The 17,827-nt window shown below is 42.5% G+C and overlaps 2 protein-coding genes across 5 annotated transcripts in view; both read right to left on the reverse strand.

Moving 5' to 3' along the window:
• The window catches only part of TBK1 (TANK binding kinase 1), a 55,754-nt gene extending 49,504 nt beyond the window's left edge, over window positions 1-6,250 (reverse strand). For all 3 annotated transcript variants that reach the window (XM_084636091.1, XM_084636089.1, XM_084636090.1), the window contains exon 1: window positions 6,065-6,250. The gene's annotated coding sequence lies outside the window, so the exon portion shown is untranslated. The remainder of the gene's footprint in view (window positions 1-6,064) is intronic.
• A 7,228-nt stretch (window positions 6,251-13,478) lies between these two features.
• Window positions 13,479-17,827, reverse strand: part of XPOT (exportin for tRNA) — a 66,586-nt gene continuing 62,237 nt past the window's right edge. The window contains exons 24-26 of one of the 2 annotated variants that reach the window (XM_084631252.1): window positions 16,592-16,663; window positions 14,565-14,621; window positions 13,479-13,979 (exon numbers count right to left, since the gene is read on the reverse strand). In XM_084631252.1, coding sequence (XP_084487378.1) covers window positions 13,953-13,979; window positions 14,565-14,621; window positions 16,592-16,663 — 156 coding nt within the window. In that variant the 3' untranslated portion in view covers window positions 13,479-13,952. The remainder of the gene's footprint in view (window positions 13,980-14,564; window positions 14,622-16,591; window positions 16,664-17,827) is intronic. The other variant, XM_084631251.1, reaches the window with a different exon arrangement.

Raw genomic sequence — 17,827 nt, forward strand, 5'->3', positions numbered from 1 at the left:
TGTTTCTTTTTATGTGTATGCTGCATCTATTACTTTCTCTTTTTTCTCTGTCTTTACCACCTCCTCCTCTTCCCAAATCCACTCACTCTTTTCTCCCTTAGAGATTTAGGATACTGACTGATGTTACTAAAATGGAGACACCCAGAAAGAGAGTGCATTTAAAACTGTGGGGAGAAGTGGACAAAACAGAGCACATAGTACACAACATAGCAGGACAAAAGAAAAGTATACAAGGTAAGGCAAAAACTAAGAAAAAAGGAAACCGATACTAAAAATGCCGGAAAAGATACACATTCCCTTCTCTGTAATCTCTCTCCTTTTTCCCCAGAGCTAGGGAGCGGATTTTTCATTTAAACCTATTTTTTCAAATTGCTAGGAATAATTTCTCACATGTCTTTGTACCTTGGATATTAGATTAGAATGTCTCCCTGTCTCAACCTGTCCTTTGTCCTCCTTGCATGACTGTGCCTTTCTGAACTAGCTCTAAAAATTTTGTTTCATTTTCACTTCTAGTTTATGATCACAGATGAGGAAGTAGTTCTGTACAGGGACCTAAAAGCAGTCTAGCTTACTATTTGTTTTAATTTGTTCTTCCCAATGACTCATATGTTGATATTTTAGGTTTTGGTTTAGCATCCTGACCATTTTTCAGTTTTTGGTGGGGAGGTTTGCTCTATTTGTCAGCAGGTTAGCGTTTGGTGAATTCAGGAAGGGATTGTATATAATAAGAACGTATTGCGGATTATTTTGCATTGACTGCTTTGGTTGAGATGAGAAATTTAGTGCTCTTTCTTGTATGTTAGTCAGCAGGAGGAACTGACCCAGTTTTGCTTTGCATGCATAATACCTAGGACTCGAAAAATTTACCAGACCTGTAATAGCTGGAAGACTTAACAAAGCTGAGAGGTCCCTCTGTCTAGGGGCAATGCCTAAAGGAGAAGGCAAACTCTGACCACCCCCACACCAAAGCTGCTGGGATTCCTACTGAGGTACTCTTCCTGGGAACTCATCCATTGTTGTTTCTAGTACATTCAAAAGCCCTTACCCACTGGAAAGGAGGAGCATTCTTTTTCTCTGAAACTCCTGGCTTCTAGTCTGCTGCCCTTCTCTCTGCTTCTGCTTTTTCAGCCTCCTCCCCAGCAAATATCATTTGTATTATGAAGATGCCCAAAACCTCCAATGTGCTAGTTGTTGTACAAACACTTAAGACATGAACTATGCCCTCAAGATCTTAAGAATATAAGGGTCAGACGGGGTCAGACCAATGGTCCATCTATCCCAGTATCCTGTTCACTTCAGAGGGAATGAACAGAACAGGGCAATTTATCGAGTGATCCACCCATTGTTGTTCAGTCCCATCTTCTGGCAGTCAGAGGGTTAGGGACACCTAGAGCATGGGGTAGCATCCCTGGCCATCTTGAATAATACCCACTGATGGGCCTATCCTCCATGAACTTATCTAATTCTTTTTATAACCCAGTCATAGTTTTGGCTTTCACAACATCCCCTGGCAACGAGCTCCGTGGGTCGATTGTGCATTGTGTGAAGAAGTACTTTTTTATGTTTATTTTAAACCTGCTGCCTATTAATTTCATTGGTGACACCTAGTTCTTGTGTTGTGTAAAGGGGTAAATAACACTTCCTTATGCACTTTCTCCACACCATTCATGATTTTGTAGACTTCTATCATATCCCCACTTAGTTGTCTCTTTTCTAAGCTGAAAACTCCCAGTCCTTTTTATCTCTTCTCATATGGAAGCTGTTCCATCCCCCTAATCATTTTTATTGCTCTTCTCTGTACTTTTTCCAACTCTAATATATCTTTTTTGAGATGGGGCAACCCAGAACTGCATACAATATTCAGGGCACGGACATACCATTGATTTATATAGGGCATTATGATATTTACTATCCCCTTATCTATCCCTTTCCTAATGCAGCCTAACGTTGTTAGTTGTTGGGGTTTTTTGACAGACACTGCACAGATGTTTTCAGAGAACTATTCACAATGACTCCAAGATCTGTCTTGAGTGGTAACAGCTAATGTAGACCCCTTCATTTTGTAGGTATAGTTGGAATTATGTTTTCCAATGTGCATTACTTTGCACTTAACATTGAATTCCATCTGTCATTTTGTTGTACAGTCACCCAGTTTTCTGAGATACCTTTGTAATTCCTCCCAGTCTGCTTTAGACTTAACTATCTTGAGTAATTTTGCATTGTCTGCTACCTTTGCCACCTCACCGTCTACCCCTTTTTCAAAATCATTTATGAACATGTTGAACAGCACTGATCCCAATACAGATCCTTGGGAGACCAAACTTTTTACCTCTCTCCCTTTATTTCCTGTCTTTTAATCAGTTACTGATCCATAAGAGGACCTTCCCTCATATCCCATGACTGCCTACTTTGCTTAAGGGCCTTTGGTGAGGGACCTTGTCAAAGACTTTCTGAAAGTCCAACTACACTGTATACACTGGATCACCCTTGTTCACATGATTCTTGAACAGCGCCCCGCCAAGAATTCTAATAGATTGGGGAAAAGCCACATGGACTTTTCCCCAACATATCATATCCATCTGTGTGTCTAATAATTCTGTTCTTTACAATAGTTTCAACTAGGGCTGCTGCACGATTAAACAAAAGAAATCGTATTTTTCAATTCACTGTTGTAACTGGCGTTGCAAGACATTTATGTGGCAAATGCGCTAAAGGTTCATATCCTTCTTTATGCTTCGGCCATCGTTCCAGAGGACATGCTTCCATGCTGACGACGTTTGTTAAAAAAATAATGCATTAATTTAATTTGTGACTGAACTCCTTGGGGGAGAACTGTACGTCTCCTGCTGTTTTACCCACAGTCTGCCAAATATTTCATGTTATAGCTGTCTCGGATGATGACCCAGCACATGTTGTTCATTTTAAGAACACTTTCACTGCAAATTTGACAAAATGCAAAGAAGATACCAATGTGAAATTTCTAAAGGTAGCTACAGCACTTGACCCAAGGTTTAAGAATCTGAAATGCCTTCCAAAATCTGAGAGGGATGAGGTGTGGAGCATGCTTTCAGAAGTCTTAAAAGAGCAACACTCTGATGCAGAAACTAGAGAACCCAAACCACCAAAAAAGAAAATCACTCTTCTGCTGGTAACATCTGACTCAGATGATGAAAATGAACGTGCGTCAGTCTGCACTGCTTTGGATCGTTATTGAGCAGAACCCATTGTCAGCATGGACGCATGTCCTCTGGAATGGTAGTTGAAGCATCAAGGGACATATGCATTGTTAGCGCATCTGGCATGTCAATATCTTGCAGCACTGGCTACAACAACAGTGCCATGCAAACACCTGTTCTCAATTTCAGGTGACAGTGTAAACAAGAAGCAGGCAGCATTATCTCCCATAAATGTAAATAAACTTGTTTGTCTTAGCGACTGGCTAAACAAGAAGTAGGACTGAGTGGACTTGTAGGCTCTAAAGTTTTACATTGTTTTATTTTTGAATGCAGTTTTTTTGTACATAATTCTACATTTGTAAGTTCAACTTTCATGATAAAAGAAAAGAAGCACTTGTGGCACCCTAGAGACTAACAAATTTATTTGAGCATAAGCTTTCGTGAGCTACAGCTCACTTCATCGGATGCATTCAGTGGAAAATACAGTGGGGAGATTTATATACATAGAGAACATGAAACAATGGGTGTTACCATATTCACTGTAAGGAGAGTGATCACTTAAGGTGAGCTATTACCAGCAGGAGAGCGGGGGCGGGGAGGGGAACCTTTTGTAGTGATAATCAAGGTGGGCCATTTCCAGCAGTTGACAAAAACGTCTGAGGACAAGGGGGGAGGGGGGAATAAACATGGGGAAATAGTTTTAGTTTGTGTAATGACCCATCCACTCCCAGTCCCTATTCAAGCCTAAGTTAATTGTATCCAGTTTGCAAATTAATTCCAATTCAGCAGTCTCTCATTGGAGTCTGTTGGAGAACACTTCAATGTCTTTGGCACTCGATTACAGACCTAAAAGTTGCAATTCTTCAACAAAAAAACTTCAAAAAACAGACTCCAATGAGAGACTGCTGAATTGGAATTAATTTGGAAACTGCATACAATTAATTTAGGCTTGAATAGGGACTGGGAGTGGATGGGTCATTACACAAACTAAAACTATTTCCCCATGTTTATTTCCCCCTCCCCCCTTGTTCCTCAGATGTTTTTGTCAACTGCTGGAAATGGCCCACCTTGATTATCACTACAAAAGGTTCCCCTCCCCGCCCCCGCTCTCCTGCTGGTAATAGCTCACCTTAAGCGATCACTCTCCTTACAGTGTGTATGGTAACACCCATTGTTTCATGTTCTCTATGTATATAAATCTCCTCACTGTATTTTCCACTGAATGCATCCGATGAAGTGAGCTGTAGCTCACGAAAGCTCATGCTCAAATAAATTTGTTAGTCTCTAAGGTGCCACAAGTACTCCTTTTCTTTTTGCGAATACAGACTAACACAGTTGCTACTCTGAAATCTTTCATGATAAAGAGATTGCACTACAGTACTTTTATTAGGTGAATTGTAAAATAGTATTAGGTGAATTGAAAATATAGCTTCTCTGCAGTGGCCTTGTCTTCTCTGAGTGCTCCTTTAGCAGCTCAATTGTCCAGTGGCCCCATGTTTGGCAGGCTTCCTGCCTCTCATGTACTTAAAAAATAATCTGCTGTTAGTTTGTGTCTTTGGCAAGTTGCTCTTCAAATTCCTTTTTGGCCTGCCTAATTATACTTTTATACCTGACTTGCCAGAGTTTATGTTCCTTTCTATTTTCCTCAGTAGGATATTACCTTTTAAATTTAAAAGGTATCTTTTTGTCTCTAGCTGCCTCCTTTTATTCTTCTCCATGAACTTATCTAGTTCTTTTTTTAATCCTGTTATAGTCTTGGCCTTCACAACATCCAAAAACTGGAACTACTCCAACAGATAGAATTATTTTCTTAAATGAAAGTTTGAAAGCTTATATTCCACAAAAGATAATGGTTCCCACCTCCTCCTCTCTTCCCCCCACTCTTTCCCCATAGGTGCCTAGTCGAAGAGGCTACAAGATTTAAAAACATAAAATAATTCAGTGGTTCTTAAACTTTTGTACTGGTGACCCCTTTCACATAGCAATCCTCTGGGTGCAATCCCTCCTTATAAATTAAAAAACATATTTTTATATATTTAACACCATTATAAATGCTGTAGGCAAAGTGGGGTTTGGGGTGGAGGCTGACAGCTTGTAACCCCGCCATGTAATAACCTCAGGACGCCCTGAGGTGTTGTGACCCCCAGTTTGAGAACCCCTGAAATAAGTGAATGAACTGTGGTTCAGTTTTGAGATGAGGGCATTAAAGCTCATATGCATCCATGAACAAATCAGGATACCATCCTTGGAGCCGGAAACCATGTCACCTAGGCACCAATTCGATGCCTTACCCACCATGCCGATCACTTCTAGGGCAACTCCCTCCTCCATCTGGACAGACTTTAAAGGCAGCTTGTAAAATCTCTCGCTCCAGTACCAAAGGATTTTGCTGCGTTTAATGTTGAAGACGTTGCAAGTCTCAGGCACGCGGCCACAACTCACCAGCGCTGTCACCCCAAGGCGAGCCCCAGCAGCCCCAGGCTGATGCTCGCTGCCCTAGGACTAGGGCCCAGCTTGGGGAACCAAAGGCGCCTCACTGACCTGCCCCCTCCCGGCACCGGGGGCAGAGCACACGGGGCCTGGTCAGGTCACCGGGACGGTGGGGGGCCGGCACAGTGCTGGGCTGTTGGGGGGCTGGAGCGGAGCCGCCAGGCCGCCCCCAGGAGCGGCGGGCTCACCGGGCGAGCTCCTGTTCCCTCTCCCGACTCGGTCCCGAGCTCGGGCAGCAAGTCACTGGCGGGACCGATCCCCGCACCCTTCCCCCTTGGCCCCGGCTTGTCACAGCCCAGCCTCCGGCAGCGGCCCTAGCCCCGGCTCCCACCACAGCGCCGAGACCACCCCGAGAGCCGCCACCCCTCCCGCGCGGGACCGGCCCGGCCCGGCCCTACCTGCAGACAGCGGCCCCGTCCCAGCGCCGCGATCCGCGACTCCCGCCTGGCCCTGCCAAGCTAAAGCTTGTTCCCGCCGCTTCCGGCTTCCTGCAACGGCGGCGCTGGGGAGGCGGGGCGGTGCCGTTGCGTGTCAGGCCTGGCCGTGCCGCCCCGCGGGTACTTCCCACGGGCTCCCCGGGCCCAGCCGGGGGGCCCCGCCCCGCACGGAGCTCTGCGGCAGGCCCCAGCCCGCTCCGATCCGGCGACACCGACATCCCCCTCAGAGCCCCAGCCGCCCTGCTCATCCCCATCCAGCACCTCAGACCCCCCCCCCCGCCCTGCTCATCCCCATCCAGCACCTCAGACCCCCCCCCGCCCTGCTCATCCCCATCCAGCACCTCAGACCCCCCCCCGCCCTGCTCATCCCCATCCAGCACCTCAGACCCCCCCCCCGCCCTGCTCATCCCCATCCAGCACCTCAGACCCCCCCCCGCCCTGCTCATCCCCATCCAGCACCTCAGACCCCCCCCTCGCCCTGCTCATCCCCATCCAGCACCTCAGACCCCCCCCTCGCCCTGCTCATCCCCATCCAGCACCTCAGACCCCCCCCTCCCTGCTCATCCCCATCCAGCACCTCAGACCCCCCCCCCGCCCTGCTCATCCCCATCCAGCACCTCAGACCCCCCCCTCGCCCTGCTCATCCCCATCCAGCACCTCAGACCCCCCCCCCGCCCTGCTCATCCCCATCCAGCACCTCAGACCCCCCCCTGCCCTGCTCATCCCCATCCAGCACCTCAGACCCCCCCCTCGCCCTGCTCATCCCCATCCAGCACCTCAGACCCCCCCCCCGCCCTGCTCATCCCCATCCAGCACCTCAGACCCCCCCCGCCCATCCTGCCTCAGACTACCCCGCCATCCCCTCCTAGTCCCAAACGTCCGTCGTTGTAGCCCACCTGTCCCCTCCCGACTACTGCCATCCCTCTTCGCAGACACCCCCTCCCCATCATGTATTTCCAGAGGGTTTCGCTGCTCCTTGCCAACAGCCGAAGACTATTGAGACGCTGGAGTGGTGTGTTCAGGTTGTGGAGGGGGCTGTTCTCTTGTGGTTAGACTTATGCTCCTAGCTCCCCACCCTAGCTCCTGTACCCCTTATCCCTCTAGATGGCCTCAGTCCATTTCCCCCCCCCCTTAACTCCATCGCAGCTTCTCTCCACCTACCATCCTACCCCCCTTTTTTGTATTCTCTGTCATCCCTTCCACCCCTTGCATTCCAGTCACGCTTCCTGGCCCGCTGCAGCAGAAGCACTGAGAGCACAAGAGAGGTAGTATCCCTCATCTCGCTTACGGTGACACTGTATCTATCCTTCGGCACCTAGGAGGAGCCTGAGCAGGCGACGCTTTGCTCAGTCTTGGCAGCCCTGGGTTGGAGCATGCTCATTGCCGATGGAATGTAGCTGCTAAACTCTAGGCAAGTATCTACCGATCATATACAAACAGATTTTTTTTTGTATTGGAGGCTTAGAACTAGGCCAAATGTAGGTGAATTTTCAAAGGAACTACAGAAGGCACAGTCATGACACTCGAGTGACACCCCAGCCCCATCCTGCACCACTTCCAAATTTCAAGTTCACACCCCAAAGCATGAAGCTCCAAAGCTTCTCAACAAAACAGATGTGAACATTTTTTTTAACAATACCAGGAAGGGTAGAATCATGGAAAACATTGCTAGCAGCAAGAAAGTTATTGTGTAAAAAATTTCCCCTTTTGTAGCCCAGTATCAGACATATGTGAAGTAGCGAGCAGTGAAAATAAATAAGAGATGGATAAAGTAGTAGACTGAGATAGGGAGAGTCCCCCAAAAAATTAATTGCCAAAAGGGCAAACTGTTTCTGGATCACCAAATGTAGCACCTTCTTGCCAAAGGATGCCTGTGTAGAGGACAGAAAGTCCATTTTCTAGTGTCTGTTATGTCCTGACTGAGAGCTTCTGGAACGAATCATGCAAAGTATATAGTTTTAAAGTAAGATTCCGTAGATCACTGGTTTAATCCAGTAGGTCACAGCATGCAGCTTCTCTGGTTGTAGCTAACTGAACTCCCCCTAGTCAAAACAAAAGCGTGGAATGGGCTAAAGTGATCCAACTGCCAAACTTACTCTAAAAGACTGGCACAAATAACAGAATGGATTCTCCATAAACACTAGCGTCTAACAAACAGAAGTTAATAGAGGCCCATGTTGCTGCCCTACAGATTTCCTCAGTGGAAGAACAGATTGGTGACTTCATAAATAGAAAGAAAGATCTTGTGCCTTGATGACGTCAGGAACAGGTAAACCTGATGCCTTCTTTGCCTCTACAATGCATAACTTGACCAATCTGGTCACAGTTTGAACACCTAGAGCCCTTGGCACTTCAGGTGAAAGGAAATGATCTTGTCAGTTCAGTGCACTTAAGACAGATCTTTGGTGTTCTATGAACATCCAGATTATGCCAGTTTTTCTTCAGGATGTTGTGGCTTTGGACTGAATGACAGGACTACCTTCTGTGAGGAATAGAAAGAGGAGTTTACTTTTGGCAAGAAGATTCTGGGGTCATGATGAATTTCCGGCCTGGATAACACTGCCAACTCCAAAAACTCATCTTGCAGATGTGATAGTGACCAAGAAACAGGTTTTGTTGGATAGACAGAATGGTGCGACTAATGTTCATGATTCAAAACTGTGTGTGATCAGGGCTTCTAGCACCAGTGGGTCCCATATAGAAAAGATTTGTCTGACAACAGGTCTAGCCAGTCTGAGTGGTCTGAGAGATCTGGGTACTTGAAGATTATCTGCCAATAGACCCAGTATGTAAGATGCTACTTATATCTGACACCTAGCATGCAACAGTGGTGGGCTGGAATCCTTTTTCCCCACTATCTTGAAGAAACCCAGAATAGCTGGGATGCTAGGGTCCTTGGGGCTTCTGTTGTTTTCCTGATATTAGCTAAACCTAGTCCAGATGGAGAAGTAGGCCTTTAGCGTCGAAGCTCATGTAGAGAAGAGGCAAGTCCCAACAATTTTGGAGGACAGACTGAATGCAATTAATATTCCCTCTCAATAGCCATGCTATCAGCTGTAGACATTTTGGGTCTAGATGAAGGATAGGGTATGCGTGACTGGTGTTGGTCTCACTGCTAGATGCAGTGGGGGTTTTAGTGCCAAGTCTATCAGAACTGAAAACCAGTGTCCTGGAATGATCACCTTTGCTACTTTTCACCTTACCTTCTGACCTTCCCTAGAAGAAATGGATATGCATAAAGGCAGCCCTGTGGCCATCTGTCTGAACTCGTAGAGGCAGTACTACCACCTCTGGTTGTGCCATGTAATCTGCAGTACCAGAGGTTTCCCCTGGAAGAGGAGAGCTCTCCTTCCTCACTAGAAGAGACAGTGCTCGAGTCAGAGTTCTTATATTTCTTTCCCTTTCATTTTTTGGCCCTTTTCATCTGCTTCACAGGAGTTGCCACCCAGCCCTGGCAGGGTCTCTTGTGACACTTTATCTAGTGCCTTGAGTCCCTTAGATGTGTCTTCTTTTGTGTCCTCCCCCTCAGAGTCACACACTCTATGCCAGGGGGGAGTGGGGGCTCATTGCTAGAGTCCCAGGGTTTGTTTCAGAAGGGGAGCTGTGTACCAGCCCAGAGCACTTAGGACTGCCTTCAATATTTGTGGGGGCATATGAGCCCTTAAAGTTTTTTTCCTCCCTTCTGGCTCAGGTCTACCCCAGGACTTGACCCCTGAGCTGGTCAGCTGGTATCCTCTTGACCCTTAGATTGCCTCCTTGACATGGTCTGCTGCTCCTGATCAGGTCTTTCCACACTGGAGTTATGGCTCCTTAGGACAAGTGGGGACTAGATATGTCTGTTCTTACTACCAGGGCATGGCCCCGTAGAGCTGAGGGTCAGCAGGCTGTGACCAAGGAGGGCATAATTTGCACTCTGAAGAGCCTGTAAGTTCTGCCTCACATACGGACAGTTTTGGCTCTTCAAAGTTCCACAGCCAGCTAAGAAACTGCAGCACCTTTTCCAAAAACACTTAGCTTGTATCCTAGGAAAATACCTGGGCTTGTTAGGCACTTAAATCTGCCATACAGTTATAACTCCTTCCACTCATGCTTGTAGCTAGTACGTAGGCAAGTGGAGTACATGATAGAGAAGGTGTCATAAGGAGATTGCAAAAGAGGCATGTGCTAGAAGGGAGTATGTGCTAGAATAAGGTCATAAGAAGCCAATGCCTGAGGAGGAAGGGGGGGGGGGAACAAACCTCAGCGTACCGTAGTGGTTGACTGCTCTCACCCTCAAAGTGCCCATTTAGCATCTCACAAAAAAAAAAAAACCAAGAATTTTGGCTGGCGAGCCCACGCATGGTCTGGAAGGACAGTCATCACCAGACTCCCCTCTTTGGAAGTATCTGGACATGTTTAACACTCAGAGGATGCTTTTCCTGCTTCAGCAAAGACTACAGGTACCACTTAAGAGTTGGAATTACAGTCGAAGCTCAGTTTCACAAACTCCCATCTTACAAATGACCAGTTATACAAACCATTTATCCTCAAGGGGTGGAGGGAAGAGAACAGTCTCACTAAACCTAAAATCCAGGCATGTAATGGTGAGTGTGAGCTGCAAGCCCATTATTCATTTGCCTCAGCAGGTGGGAGAGATGTGGGTGGAACTTGGGCTCTACCCCAAACATGCCAGCCAGCACAGCTGAAGGGGCACATGGAAGGTAGTAATTTGCTATTATCCAGGACCAAATGCAGCCAGGAGCAAGCAGGAAGAAATCTGGCCTGAGGCATAATTGCTACCTTGCACCCTCCAGTCTAGCCCTTACATAATTAGTAGGGCTGTCAAGCAATTAAAAAAACGTAATCGAGATTAATTACATTGTTAACAATTTATTTCAATATTTTGGAGGTTTTCTACATTTTCAAATATATTGATTTCAATTACAACACAAAATACAAAGTGCACAGGACTCACTTTATATTTCTGATTACACGTATTTGCACGGTAAAAAACAAAAGAAAGGAATAGTATTTTTCAATTCACCTAATACAAGTACTATAGTGCATTCTCTATCATGAAAGTTGAACATACAAGTATAGAATTAGGTACAAAAAAATCTGCATTCAAAAATAAAAAATGTAAAACTTTAGAGCCTACAGTCCACTCAGTCCTATTGTTCGGCCAATTGCGCAGACAAACAAGTTTGTGTACATTTGCAGGAGAGAATGCTGCCCACTTCTTGTTTAAGTCACCTGAAAGCGAAAACAGGCATTCTCATGGCACTGTTGTAGCTGGCGTCACAAGGTATTTACGTGCCAGGTGCTCTAAAGATTCATATGTCCCTTCATGCTTCAACCACTGTTTGAGAGGACATGCATCCATGCTGGTGACGGGTTTTGTTCAACAACAATCCAAAGCAGTGCGGACCAATACATGTTCATTATCTGAGACAGATGCCACTAGTAGAAGGTGGATTTTCTTTTTTGGTCGTTCAGGCTCTGTAGTTTCTGCATGGGAGCGTTGCTCATTTAAGACTTCTGAAAGCATGCTCAACACCTCTTCCCTCTCAGATTTTGGAAGGCACTTCAGATTCTTAAACCTTGGGTCTAGTGCTGTAGCTATCTTTAGAAATCTCACAATGGTATCTTCTTTGTGTTTTGTCAAATCTGCAGTGAAAGCGTTCTTAAAATGAACAACATGTGCTGGGTGATCATCCAAGACTGCTATAACATGAAATATATGGCAAAATTGGGGTAAAACAGAGCAGGGGACATTGAACTTCCTGGGGGAGAATTGTGTCACAAATTTAATTAATGCATTATTCCTTTAATGAGCGTCATCAGCATGGAAGCATGTCCTCTAGAATGGAGGCTGAAGCATGAAGGGGCACATGAAGGTTTAGCATATCTGAGACATAAATACCTTGCAATGCCGTCTACAAAAGTGCCATGCAAATGCCTCTTCTCACTTTCTGGTGACATTGTAAATAAAAAGCGGGCAGCGTTATCGCCTGTAAATGTAAACAAACTTGTTTCTCTTAGTGATTGGCTGAACAAGAGGTAGGACTGAGTGGACTTGTAGGCTCTGAAGTTTTCCATTGTTTTGGTTTTGAATGCAGTTATATAACAAAAAAAAAATCTACATTTGTAAATTGCACTTTCACAACAAAGATTGCACTACAGTACTTGTATGAGGAATTGAAAAATACTATTTATTTTATCATTTTTACAGTGCAAATATTTGTATTTAAAAAGAATATACGCTTTGATTTAAATTACAACACAGAATATATATGAAAATGTAGAAAAATATCCAAAACATTTAATAAATTTAAGTTGGTACTCTATTGTTTAACAGTGATTAATTGTGATTAATTTTTTTGAGTTAATCGTGTGAGTTAACTGTGATTAATCCACAGCCCTAATAATTAGATTACAGGTAATATAATGAAAGTAAGCCAGGACTCTGTTAGAGCCAGTGAAAATTTAAATCACTGAAGAATCCACACCAAGAGGGCAGTCCCTCAGCTTTTTCTTGGTATCTCTCTAGAGAGCCATATAATATTTGACTTAACCCCCTCTGTCCCACAGGACTATCCTTTTAGTCAAGAAATGTGATAATTAGTTCAGAAGATATTTGATAATCATAGTGGGTGGGGGTGGTTGAGTTCTTCCACAAGTGTATTGGATTTTGTTCCAGTTGTACCAAACTGTGAATCTGCTAATGACTGCCAGAAAGTTTGGGTCCTTGCTGGACATTCCTAGGATTAGTTATTTGGCAGCCTTTCTACTCCTAGTAATTTGGTTTGCTGTAGCCTAGTTGAAGGACACACTGTCATTATTTTAAATGAGTATTGTGACTCTTGAGTCTTATTTTAAAGTACTATGTAATGTAGGAAAAAAATTTGGCCACTCCTGATTATCTGTGGGGTATGTTGACTCCACTATCTTATGTAGATATTTATTCTTGGGAGAAAACTAGGACTCATTGCATAACTATGTTTTTCCCCACCAAATTTTCTGATAGTAGCCTGCATACTACAACATCAGGTGGGGAACCACAGAGACGCAAGCGAAATATATTGTGATAAATGCAATTTTTGCTTGGTTCATCTACACACAGGACAGTAAACATCCTAACTGACCATAACACTGTATCAAAGTGCCAATAGAATTGCTATTTCTTGCTCAAAACTAATACAGTGTTCTGCAGCTTACTGATTGTAACACCTAAAGATGCAACACAATGAGTCAGAGACCTGTACGTTTTCACTACATAAAATTTATTTTTATAAAAAAGTAGAGCCAGTTCCTATTTTTAATCATAATTTATTAAACCAATCTGTGTTTTGTAGAATATACACTTCAGCATTAAGACAATTTCAATGAAATGACTATCTACAAAAATGAGTTTGATTGTTTTATTTTTCATGTCACTATACATGAACAAATGAAATTCATGTCTCATGAAAACATTTTTTACTCAATATCTTTAAAAATGTACACAGCTTAATCACCACTGCTATGGTCTTAGATTTTCATATTTTTTATTTCAAAAATAAGTCAGGTATTTTACTGCTGTATTTGTTACAGCATAAACTTAGACCATCCGACACAAAGTAAAAGGGTTTGAATAGGCATGCAGGCAACTTCCCATGTTGTCACATACCTTACATGTATCTTATGAGACACAGAAGGGGTGCATATTCATTTGCATTTTTCCAAAGACTAAAATATTTACTGATGTAAGCAGAGAGCAACATCTTTTTAAAAAAAAAAAACAGTTCAAATGGCACAAAAGGTTAGCATTTGTATAAATAACTGGAGTTCCTGATTATGGAAGCAGGTACAGAGGATTCCAGTATTTTCCTTAGGGCTTTGCTCTTTGAAAGAATACCTGTTTTAAAAAAAAGAAAAAACACAAAATAGTATTTTTTATACAAGCCTTGCTAAAGCTTGAGGAAATACAGATTATACATTTTCATAGTATGGTTAGGGTTAATGTCTTTACACTAATATGTGCACATTAATTTGAGGAGACTGATTTTCCCTGAAGCTCAACAGAGAAGTGGTTCCATCTAAAAATCTATTGATGGTGGTACTCAAACTCTTTTGCAGTATAGAACAGCTATGATGAAGGGAAGTATTATCATGCATATTTTAGAACCATGCCAGTTATGCCCTTTCTGTTCAAGTTATCTATTTGATTATATAGGCCAAATAGATACCATCTCATTGGATATATGACCAAAGAAATCAAATGACAATTTAATAGTATTTAAATTGTTTGGAAGGAGTGGGGGGGGGGGGGTCATTTTTAACTTTGCTGGTTACTTGCAGGTTTACAGGACACAAAACATCCATAAAATCATTTTGTTAAGTTAGAGCACCAGAGATATGTTCTCACTTGCCTTCAAATCGCTACCATAACTCAGTGAAATATGTACACTGTAATAAGGAAACACACTGTATTTAAACTTACCTTTAAGTAATTTTTAAAAACTTTAGCATCAGGCTGCTGAAGTGCTTGACAAAACTCCTGTAAATGAGCAATGAGAATTAATACTGAAATACACTGTAGCTAGATGGATAAACAAAACAAGTGCTTGAGAGGTAATGAGTAACAGAAGTTTATATTTCAGCCACAAAATTGAAGTTCATATTTTCCCCACTGTGCTTTTTTCTTTTCTTTAAAAGAGGAGGTAAACTATGCATTTCACTGGCCAGTAAGGATGAATCATAGGTTTTGGCTCCCCTCTGATATGCTTCAGAGGAGAACATATATTTACAGTTTTTAGCAACCCATTTTATATTTATTTTGAATAATAACAGAGAAGCATAGAATGGAGGACTGAAGTCAGGAGGACCATGGCTCTAAATTTGCCTTTGCATGACTTGTGGCACTGCAGTAGTGTTATTTCCTCTGTTTATCCTTAAAGTTAAATCAGGATAACACCTACCTCCCTAATTTTGTACAGTACTTTGACCATGTAAAGCACTACATGTGTTAAGTATTGTTAATATGAGTATTTCAAGATAAAGAGTCATTCTGCCCTCACTCTGTGGCACAATTCCTGACAAAGCAGTTACAACCTTGGATCAAAGGGTAGTGTATGGATATGTAAGAAGCCTTCCTTTATCTTAAGTATAAATTATCGCACAAGTATTATTTATGTTGTTAAATCACCTGGTTTCACAATTTAAGTCACACTACGATGGTAAATACTATCTTCCAAAGAAGCAGGTCTGACCGCTTCCACCTCCAAAGAACTCACAGATCAGAATTGAGATCCTCTATTTCTTCTTGGCACTCAACATCTAATCAAACTAGTTCACCCAGATAACATTTAGTGTACCTTTTAAAATGCCCTAATCACATTAACTGTTGAAATAATCAAGCTTGAAAAAATACTTTAATTGCTGAAAACACTTCTGTATCTCTTGTCTATTTAAGTGCAAGAATTATTGTAATGTACAAGAACCTTGCACATTAGTAAGACCAAAAACACTACAGAAAATTGATACGTTAAGTTAATGTGATCTTTAATATAAAAAATATTTCTGTACCCATTTTTATAAAATCAAAATTCCTTGTACCTTAATTTCTCAGATTTAAGTCTTATTAAAAAGAAATGACTGCTATGAAATGTTTATTTTTACTACCAATATGGTAGTCACTTAAACTAGACTAACACTTGTAATAAGATCTATAGCTATATAGTTTTTACTCCAGAGATTTGGACTGTGGAAACATTTCACAGATACTCAACAAAAATAATATTTAGAAGTACTTGTGCTCCGTAAGCTCTCTGAGGGCAGAACTAGACAAAGCATACTAAGATGACACCTGTGCAACTCTGAAGGGGCTAAAATATTTTTTTCATTTGCTGATTTCTGGGCAAATATCTTCACAAAAACAAATGTTAACACTTTGTGGGTATCAAAATACTTGATTATTGGTTTCAGACATATCTCCTGCTTCAGTCCTCCATCTAAATAAGTTTCCACTCAGATTATTTTGGAAAGCTGGCTGCATGACTTTAATTAATCTTTTACACTGGACGTTTTTTGAGGTAAGGCTTTAAATCACTGAGTTTAACGGCACTGAGTTGGTATTTGTACCGCCAACTTGTGGATGGTTTTCCTGTATGCTGTATTTTAATTAGGGATGTAAAAGGTTAAAGGGTAAGCATTAGGCTTACTAGTTAACCAGACTTAACCATTAACCCCAGCCATGCTGTCCCAGACCCCATGGAACTATCTCGGTTAACGGTTAACCAGTTAAACTATATAATTTTAATCGTTTAACTGGTTAACTTTTTAAACCAATATTTACATCCCTAATTTTAATAATAATATTGTTTTTGTCATGTTGTTTTAGTACTACATAGCAATTGTGTGTTTTACTGAAATGTAACAGGAGAAATTAAGCTTACCAACACGACTTTTGATATTGTCTTCAGTTTTCACTTTTAAATATTTGAAATACCAACTAGAAAATGTTCCTACCTGGATTATTTCAGGAGCTACCTGCAATGAAGGCAGATATTCTTGCTGAAGATAGTGGATGCATTCAGGGCCCTGGAAAAGATATCAAACCACAATTTTGCTTGGACAAATGTAGCCTTATAAATTAACAATAAAAGCCATTAGGGATATATGTTTTAGGGTACATAAGTAGTTTTAAGAACAGTGACTTAGTTTTGGCCCTTCATGTAGAAGGTATCAGTAGCAACTGTAGGACTTCAAGTAGCAAGTGTTTATGGACTATAAGTAAGGATACAGTTTAGTCACAGAGGACCCAGATTCTGAGACTTTACCAGACCTCCTTGACTTCAGCTGTCAGTGGTGGGGCCAAAACCAGGGCCCCCCCTCTCCCTCGCAGCTGCGGCCAGGGCCATATGTTCCCCCCGCTCCTTTTGCCAGTGCCAGAGCTGGGGCTGTGCTCCCCTGACCCACAGTGGTGGGGATGGGGCTGTCAGTCCCCACATAGGGATTCTGCTGTCATTCCTTCCCCCGGCCCTCTCTTCCCCTGTTATTTTTAATAAAAGTCAGGACAGGTCACAGCTCGCATGAATTTTTTGTTTATTGCCTGCGACCTGTCCATTACTTTTACTAAAAATAACCATGACAAAATCTTAACCTTAATTATAAGTTGTTGTAAAGTAAAAGATTTCTCCAAGTTTCAGCATTAGTTAAAGTTAAGAGCCCTATTATATTTTAGTTTTACTTGTTGCATTAGAATAAAACACATGATTTTAAAAAGAAACCTGGCTGAATTAAAACTGCAAGAGTAATGGAAGTCAAATGTTATTATAGCCAATTTAACTAAGTGGACCTTAGGGCCTCCATTTTGTCATACTTCACAACTCAGAAGCGTGCAGCATTTAGAGGAAATATATGCCAGCACATTTACCACACTATAGCTCCACCTTAGGTTACTGCTCCTACTAATGACAAAACTCATTGGTTTCAGAATGATTGAGAAATTCAGCACCCCAGATGTACTCCCAGAGGCTGATGGCTAGTAGTCATCTCTGTAATGATTTTCTAAATTTATGCTGTTTTGTTAGGGCAAATGGCATATAAATGTAATGTTACCAGGGATTTCATAGCCATTTACCAAAAAAGGTGTCTCCAATTCACTAGAGTATTTTTTCAGTGTTTACCGGGTACCTCCCTATGTTCAAGAACAAGATTCAGTCTGCCATCTAGAAGACGCAAAAAGAATCAAATGAGTTTGTA

Source organism: Lepidochelys olivacea (assembly GCF_965140295.1).
Source record: "Lepidochelys olivacea isolate rLepOli2 genome assembly, chromosome: 1".
Lineage (NCBI taxonomy): Eukaryota > Metazoa > Chordata > Testudines > Cheloniidae > Lepidochelys > Lepidochelys olivacea.